We start from the raw sequence: 9,312 nt of genomic DNA, 5'->3' as shown, positions 1-9,312 counted from the left end.
GTTATGTTTTCACTTTTCAGTTTTATTAAAGATCTGTGGTCATATCATAGATGTTCCTGTCTGTATCCAAAATTCTAAATATTAAGATACCGGTGGTGCCTAAAACAGCGTTTATGTTAAATACATGATATATACATGTATAGTTTTTAGATTTTTACATTAAAAAAACACTAATCAGTAATCACCTTTGAACAGTGAATTGTGATTATAAATGGCGGGAATTAAATCCCTAGCAGTAAGAGGAATTCGTAGCTTTGGTCCAGAAGAATGTGATGAACAACGTATATCTTTTGAGAAGCCGCTAACTTTAATATTAGGACAGAATGGCTGTGGGAAAACTACAATAATCGAATGTTTGCGATATGCCATAACTGGACAAATGCCGCCGGGTAGTCGAAATGAATGTTTTGTACATGATGCTAAAGTTAATAGGTCCACGGAAGTTTTAGCTCAAGTCAGGTTAAAGGTAAGGTTTATTTGAAAACAACCATATAAGGTTCGAAAAAAAATAATTTTATCTTAACACGATATAAGCTCAATTAATATTATTATTAAATACCAATAATTTATTAAAGATTTTAAATTTCGTACGACTGGACAAATCTCTCTTCTTTTAGGTTCTTCTTAAAGACAAATATATGTGTTTAATATTATAAAGAGGATATTTTTTATACATTTAAACAATTTGTTAACTTTGATTCTTTATAGACTGGTAAATGTACCTCTAATTTAGTTACTTATCTAAGTGGTGACACTGGTCTCATTTTTACAGATTATTAATGCTAAAGATAAACAATTGGAAGTTTCAAGGTCTATGAAAGTAACTGCTTATCACAACAAGAAACCTAAGTTCCAAACATTAGATACATTTCTTTCAGTAGTGGATGACAATGGTAAAACAAAGGATTTATCATCAAGGTGTGCTGATTTGGACTTTATGATGCATGAAGAATTAGGTTTGTTACACTAAAACCTTTAAAACAATCTGATTAATAAGAAAACATTTTTTTTTGTGTAGCTCATTGCCATATTAACACAATTTTAACAGGTGTGCCAAAAGCTATCTTAAACTCAGTGATATTCTGCCACCAAGAAGATGCCAGCTGGCCTTTAGATGAAGGAAAGAAAGTCAAAGAAAGATTTGATGAGATATTTGATGCTGATAAATACAGTGATTGCTTTGATCGTCTTAGGAAAATTAGAAAAGAATATGCAACTAATATTAAATTGTTGGGTATGTTAAAAAAATATAACTATTCAATATAATATCGTTAAAATTTTGTGGAAGTATCATTCCTCTAGAACTGTAATTGTCTATAATATATATATAGATAGTTTCATTACAAATAACAATTGTCTTTGACACAATAGCTTATTAATTAAATTGAATTATATAGAGGCATTATCTCTTGTTGCCAATAAAAAAAAGTATAAAATTTTAGTTAATTAAATTACAATTTCTTTTTTACTTTAGAACAAGGTGTAGCTCATTTAACAGAAAAGAAACAAGATTTGGATAAGAAGAAACTAGACCTTGTGAACACTGAGACCCGCATATCCGAAGCTGAGCTTCGAATTGCAGAATATTCTCAGGAACTAAAACCTCTCACAGAAAAAATCAATGCTATTGAAACATTGCAGAAGAATTTATTGGCTTTCGAATCTAAAAGAGATAAAATTAAAACAAGGTTAAAAGTTTAGCACTTGAATAAAATAAATTCATTTTTGATCACATTCATAACAACTTTAGGTGACTTTGTCCAGATTATAGATACAGTAGAGATAATTTTATGGAGAATTTATTTGCAGATTGGAACAGAATAAAAATGCAGAACAAGATTTAAAAAAATCAATTCAAAGTACCTTTGAAGGTTCACTAGCAGAACTCCAGGAGAGTATAGGTACCTACTATGTTAGCTTTATTAAAAAATATTTGTTTTAAATCAGATATCAGGCATCTATTGATAGTAATTATATTATTAAAAAATGAACCTTAAATAATTTTATTTATCTTTAAACTTTTTTTTCTTAATAAAAGTTCATGTTTAATACCTTAAAGCTAACTATGGAGCAACTACAAAGACAAAACAAGCAGAGTTAGAAGACTCATACAAGAAAAACTTCTCATTCAATAAGGAAGAAGAGAGAATCGCCAATGAGAAGACATTAAATGAAGTAAAATTTAACAAATTAATCTTGTTGGAAAGCCAGAATCAAGATAAAATTGACAAGCGAAATGTTATGATTGTTGATACCGCTACACTTGCCGGTAATTAATATTTGAAGTACTGTTAGTTGTTGTAATTGTACCTATTCACATAACAAATTACAGAATATAATTAAGTTGTGTTTTTAAACATTTTAATAAACAGACAGTCAATCACCAGTCAATATTTTAATATAAATTTTATTAAATAATTTAATTATGCATAATAAGAAGTAAAATTTGGCTTGTATAAAGAGTAAATCTTTAATTACTAAATAATTCACTAAAAAATGCTAATACCAGTGACTGTGAAATTTTGTTTTGAAATAAGTTTTTTTTTTCCAAAATTTTTATTCATTTTTAAAGTTTTGTCGATAATCATATAACCCAATAAGGTCGTGTTGCCATGCAGTTCATTGTATATAAATAAAAATAATTTTAATGCTATGATAATATAAATAATTATATATTAATTTTATTATACCTTTCACCTTTGTTTTGCCTTTCAATTGAAATGATTAAATATATATATATATATATATATATATATGCTAATACTATATAATAATGCTAATACCAGTGACTGTGAAACTTTGTTTTGAAATAAGTTTTTTTTTCCAAAATTTTTATTCATTTTTAAAGTTTTGTCGATAATCATATAACCCAATAAGGTCGTGTTGCCATGCAGTTCATTGTATATAAATAAAAATAATTTTAATGCTATGATAATATAAATAATTATATATTAATTTTATTATACCTTTCACCTTTGTTTTGCCTTTCAATTGAAATGATTAAATATATATATATATATATTGTACATAGGAAATATTTATTTAATATTTAGGCATACACATGTGACTTTTTTAAGTAATTCATCCCGTTAAAATGGGAGTAGCGTGTTTAAAAAACCTTCGATGTTATTACAAAAAGTAGCAGTGTGTAATTAGTCTTAAATAATTAGCAAAAGTTATGTTTTTTTTTTGCCAAATCATCAATACTTATTTACAAATTTCTTTTCAAGAGTTACAATTAGAGAAAATAGAAACAAATGATCAAGCAGTAAATGGAATAAGTTCCATAAATGAGAAAATTGAAGAGTTGCAGAATAAACTGAGGGAGGAGAAGGCGGCGTCTGATGTAGAGGAAAAAGAACTTCAGAAACTTGTTGATAATAGTCGTGACATTCTGGTTAGTTCAGCAATTTTTATTTAAAAAAAAAAAAACATTTATGTGCCAAAAGACAATCTCTACCATTCAATCCTAATAGTAAATTGAACAGACTTGACTCATCAGACACTTTTTTATATTATTTTTTTTTATTATAGTCACGTCACAAACAAAAAATATCCAATAAAGAATCAGAAATACAAACAACGAAAAAAGAAATTGCTAAAATACAGAAACAGATTAATGAAGCTACAAAGTCTAAACAGAAATTAGAAGTTTTAGAAGAAAAATTAAAAACAGCTGAAGAGTAAGACTAAGATTTTTTTTCTTTATTATTTAAAAATTACTTTTTGATATCTTAAGTTCAATTTAAATTTTGCTTAAAAATTGCAAGGAATATTAATTTTATATTATTTTAATTTAAGAGATTATGAGAAAGCAGTCAATGAACTAAATTCTGATGAATGTCAAAAAGAAATTATCACAGATGAAAAACTTATGGAAGAACATGAGAATGAACTTGAAAAACTTAGTGAAAAGGTATTTTTAGTAGCAGAATACTTCAAAGTATTTTTCTTATCATTTATATGAGAAGACTTTCAAAAATTCGCAATAATAACAGAAATAATTTCCTTTTTAATTTGGTTAATTTCACTGAGCAGATTCTAGATAATAACTTTTCTAACCCTAGAATATTTATTTTATATCCTCAAATAATGTAGGTATTGATCAAGTACTGCCATTATGTATAGTCCTGTTTGTGTACATCTTAATTTATTAATAAAATTAGCTTATCTAAATGAGTTGTTCTTACAAGGTATTAAATGAGCCAATTTAAACATTTTTTTTATTTATTAGGTTACAGAATTACAAAAACAAAGTTCAAAATTAAAGGAAAAGGATATGATAGAAGAGTCATTCAAACAAAAAGAAAAACAATTAAATGTTTTAAAAAATAAACATAAGTCAGCAATTACGGAATTATTGGGAAGCATGCCTGAAAAAAACTTCGCAATAACAATCAACAAACTCGAATGTGAAATAAGGAATGAATTGGAATCAATGAAGAGTAAGATAACCGAGAAGCAAAATGAGGTAATAAACAAATTTTTCACTATATTATTTTATTACACACATCCATTATGACTCTGGTCATCTAATTATCTTAATATCATTTATAGTCAGCTAAATTTCCCAATGAATAAAAAATCCTTCAGCGATTTGACTTCAGTTCAGAATAAATAGTATAGCCTCAAGTAGATAACGCGGTTGGAAGCGGATCGCAAGCACGCTCGCGAGCAGCTGGGCGAGCGCCGCGACGAGCTGACGCGTGCCGAGGACCGCGTGTACGCGGCGTGCGGCGCGCACTCCTACGACGTCGCGCTCGACAAGATCTCCGCCAGCGTCGACAAGCTGCAGGTACTTGTTTATTTGGATTAAAAGTGTACCTTACAGAGACGCAAGCTTTAATAATCATCATCAGGGGTTCTAAATTCATTCTAAATTCAATTGTTCGCCTGGATGGTTTATTCATTTTTTTACGTAAAGTAAGTAAATTCGCTAGAAGAAATCGCTGTTTTAACGATGAGGTCTCTTGTGCATCTTTCTTGAATGTGACTTATGTACGTGTTTATTGGTGTACAATAAAGAGTAATTTGATTTGATTTGTATATGATGAATTACTATACAAAGACCATTTGAAAAACGAAATGATGTACTCGAGATATAAATTTAAGAGAGCGTACAAAATTGTATAAAATTTTTATATACGTCGATAAGGAGTTCTTAGTAGTCCTACAATTACAAATTTCATATTAAATTACAGGACGAACAAAATGTGCTGCAATCGTCAATGTTTATCATAACAAAATATAAAGGACAAATTAAAGATAACAAATGCTGTCCCTTGTGTAATCGTGGGTTTGATGCTGAGAACGAGGTATGTATGACCTTTCTTTCGTTTAGTGTATAAAAGAAACAATAGAATATTTAATAATCTTTTATTATTGAATATATATTTTTTTAGGTTACAGATCTAATATCTCAGCTAACTACACAAGTTTTGAATGTGCCAGCTAAATTGGAAAAGGTCACTGAGGAGCTGCAGAGGGCTTCCGCTAAAAAAGATGACTTATTAAGCCTGAGGTCTCTGAACGACAAAATAGTTAGCTTAAAAGAGAAAGAAATACCTCAACTCGAAAAACGTTTGAGTGAAATCGAGAAGGTAGATATAGAAATATGATTCTATTAAGTTATAAATAATTATATAACATGCTTTATAATTAAAAAAAAAATTATCAATATCAAATACGACTGAGTATACTTTTAAACCATATTAAAGCGGATTACATGGGAGCTCGATGGGGCCTAATTATTGTACTATCATTCAAATTATATATCATTTAAAAGTTTCAAATCGACACGAGGGATGAAAGTAAAGTAGATTTGTTTACGTCTTACATACTGACATCGTCTTGTGATACAAGTGATACATTAGCGAATTGATGAAGGTTGTTTAAAACCACCGTTTTGAATGTTTTGTTCACCAGCAAATATCAAGTTTGTCGGAGGAAGTGGAGGAATTGTCGCTGAGCGCGGCCGAGCCCGAGAGGCGCGCGGCGGGCGCGCGCGCGCTGCTGGGCGACATGCCGCTGCTCGACCGCAGCGCCGCCGAGCGCGCCGCCGCCGCGCAGCAGGCGAGTGCAGAGGCGATCGCCTCGGACTGTCCGAAGTCCAATTTATTTTCTGTCTCTTAAACATATGTATACATTGAATTAAATATTTCACTTTTAAAACATGCAACGGAATCTCCAGTGACTAAATTGTCTGAAGTATTTTCAGTACAGAATATTATTTTTGTCCAAGGACCTTTTTCGATACGGCAGCAATTATTTCTAAAGGAATAATTTTATTTCATCTTTATGTAATATTTACAATAAAAAGTTTATATCAAATTTAATGAATTTATATTTATATATTATAAATTTATAACATTATATTCGATGAAAGTTTCACGAAAAAATCTATAAATAGTGAGTAACATCCTTACGCAGCTGGAAGCCATAAAGGCTACATGTGCTGACTTCGTTTCGGACATCTCCCTGGATGACGCCACAGCCAAGCAGAGCGAGCTCCGTCAGAAGATAAGTGCGCTACGGGCGAGCTCCCGAGCCGCGCAGTCGCGCCTTAACGCATACAACAAGCGACTGCAGGCCGCCATCGACAAGAAGAATAAGTTGAAGGAGGAATTGCTCAATATTCAGAAAAAGGTTGCTAAAAATGATTATTAGCTTACTTAGTTTTGCCTAAACCAAACTAATTTTATTTTTGAAAAATATTAATTTTTGTGATTATCGTCGGAGTCAGATATTTGAAACACTTAAAATTAAATTTTTAGGAAGTAATTTAAGTACCAAGTACATATTTTAATTAAAAGTAATTTAAATACAGCTCAACCCTCTCCATACCATACTGATTGGTGAGTTAGTTACTTGCCAAAATAAGCATGATTGAATAAAATGAAATAATCAATATTTACGTTATAACTAAAAAAATTATTATATTTCAATTAGGTACAAGAACTGTGCAACTTGCAAGAAAAACAAAAATTAATGGAAACCAACATTGAAAAGTTTACGAATGAACTGAAAGAGTTCAGAGAAGGTATAGAACCTTTAGAAGCAGAACTCAAAGAAAAAGAAAAGACAAAGAATGAAGTAGTGAAAAAGAACAGGTAATTAGTTCTTACTTTGATTGTCTAATTAATTTTATACAAATTATTAAAAAATATTTAAATAAATTATAAAAAGGGCAGTGAAATGTCTTTAAATCTTAACAAGTTTTATTAGTTCCTTTCTGGGTTGGTAAATTGCTGCTCATTCAACAGTCCAATCAATGCTGCTCTTTTAAAATGTAAACAGTATAATTAAATCGAAAAAAAATAATTCTAAGTGTATAATTTTTTTTCCCATCACAGATCTGAAATAGAATCGAAAAACAGTTTCATAGTTAAAGTTATGAATGCATATGAAAAGTTGAGGGCAATTGATTTAGAAATAAGGCAACATAAAGAAAGAAATCTTCAAAGAGAAATGGACAAAATTAAAGAAGCCAATGAAAAGTTACTAGCCAGACAAAAGCAAATAATGATTGACAGAGACACACTTACAAAGAAGATTGACAGTTTAAAAGATGAACTAGCTAAGCAAGAGGTACATTTTTTCTTTATAAATAGCATTTTTTTTGCTATCAATGCTGTTGTGATAATAATTTATTTATTAAAGTAAATTCTAAATGTCAGCAAAAGTCATCATGATCTTTGGGGCATCACTGTGTGTACCCAATTATTATAGACTAAAAACTTACTGTTAAACAGTTAAGTTGTATTAATTCAACGACCTGAATGACACCTCAGCCAATTCATCTTCCGTCATCCACTTCATAAAATAGGGAAACATGCTTTAGACTCGCCTTTTTTGTTTTTAGATTTACAAACGAAACTTAGAAGACAATTTAAAGCTGCGTACAGCACAAAAAGAGATAGAGACTTGTGAGAAAGATTTGGCAGATATTAAAGAAAAACTCAGTGGAGTCAATGTGGATATGATTTCGGAAAAAGAACCTTTGATAATAAAACAAACTAAAATATTCAGAGAAAAAGCTCAGACAGAGGGTAAACTCGATGAACTCAAGGTTTTTTAATTTTCTTTGTTGTTTTCTTTATATATAAATACTAATATTTTGAATGATGGATTACAAAATGAATATGAATAAGCAAAAATTTGCTTGATTACAAGTAAATTTTTAATTAGATGTAATTGGAAATTTAATGAGAATTGAATAAAAAATGTATTATCTTTATAGGAAAGACTGAAACAAAATAAACTAGAACTAAAAAAAACACAGAACAAAGACATTGAAATTAAATATAGAGAAAAATATTATGAACTTCATGTTACTAAAGCAGTTGATAAGGATATTAGAGATTACTCTGTTGCTTTAGAAAAGTGTCTGATGGAATTTCATAGAGAAAAAATGGAAAATATTAATCTTATAATTAGGTAAATATATATAAAACTATGAATAGTATTGTGCGACTTTTAGTTATTTCGACTTACATTGACATATACATTTTTTAGGGAGATGTGGAGAAAAATATACAGGGGTAATGATATAGATTACATTGAAATAAAGACTGAGGGTAGTATGTCAGCAGATTCCGAAAGACGTAAATATGACTACAGGTACGAAAATTATTGTAAATTTAGAACATGAGAAAATATATTGTTGATTAATCTTCACATTTAATTTTAGAGTGATACAGTGTAAAAATGGTGTCGAGATTGATATGAGAGGACGTTGTAGTGCTGGCCAGAAGGTTTTAGCTTGTCTGATAATCAGACTGGCTTTAGCAGAAACATTCAGCTCCAGGTAAATTTAGCTATAAACAAGTCTACATTAAAAAAAGAAACTTTTAAAAAACAAAAATATATTACTTAAAAATGTAAAAAATTTCAGATTCGGCATATTAGCTTTAGATGAACCAACTACTAATTTAGACCAAGAAAACATTAAAAGTCTATGTTCAGCACTTGGTGAAATTGTTCAAGAAAGAATGACTCAAAAGAATTTCATGTTTGTTATTATTACACATGATAAAGAATTTATTGAATCATTAGGAAACATTGATAAAGTTACGCATTATTATGAAGTATCTAGAAATGAAGAAGGCAAATCTAGAGTAAAAAAAATAAGATTCTCCTAAATAAATCAATAAATAGTTTTGGATATATTTAAGGAATAATCAAACTATTCCTCCTGTTTTTTGTTTTTTTGTTATTATTCGTTTTTAAGTAGGCAAAGTGCCTTATATATTATGAGATATAAGAACAAGTTCAGTTATATAGAAATAAAAGCTTTTTTATATTATGCATATT

General features: G+C 29.4%; 1 protein-coding gene across 1 annotated transcript; it reads left to right on the top strand.

Moving 5' to 3' along the window:
- The first annotated feature begins 17 nt into the window (after positions 1–17).
- LOC125068512 (DNA repair protein RAD50) lies at positions 18–9,308 on the top strand. The gene is made up of 22 exons (XM_047677690.1): positions 18–466; positions 773–956; positions 1,049–1,234; positions 1,475–1,688; positions 1,810–1,901; positions 2,060–2,269; positions 3,231–3,397; positions 3,535–3,683; positions 3,802–3,916; positions 4,235–4,471; positions 4,637–4,795; positions 5,202–5,315; positions 5,403–5,600; positions 5,926–6,072; positions 6,430–6,645; positions 6,949–7,109; positions 7,353–7,587; positions 7,862–8,068; positions 8,240–8,436; positions 8,515–8,619; positions 8,690–8,806; positions 8,894–9,308. The coding sequence occupies exons 1-22, from the start codon at positions 212–214 to the stop codon at positions 9,138–9,140; spliced, it is 3,912 nt and encodes a 1,303-aa protein (XP_047533646.1). The 5' UTR covers positions 18–211; the 3' UTR covers positions 9,141–9,308.
- The last annotated feature ends 4 nt before the right edge of the window (positions 9,309–9,312 follow it).

The sequence above is a fragment of the Vanessa atalanta genome, chromosome 13 (genome assembly GCF_905147765.1).
Source record: "Vanessa atalanta chromosome 13, ilVanAtal1.2, whole genome shotgun sequence".
NCBI classification, from domain to species: domain Eukaryota; kingdom Metazoa; phylum Arthropoda; class Insecta; order Lepidoptera; family Nymphalidae; genus Vanessa; species Vanessa atalanta.
Note: the sequence above shows the minus strand (reverse complement) of the source record. Positions and strands in the feature narration are given on the sequence as shown.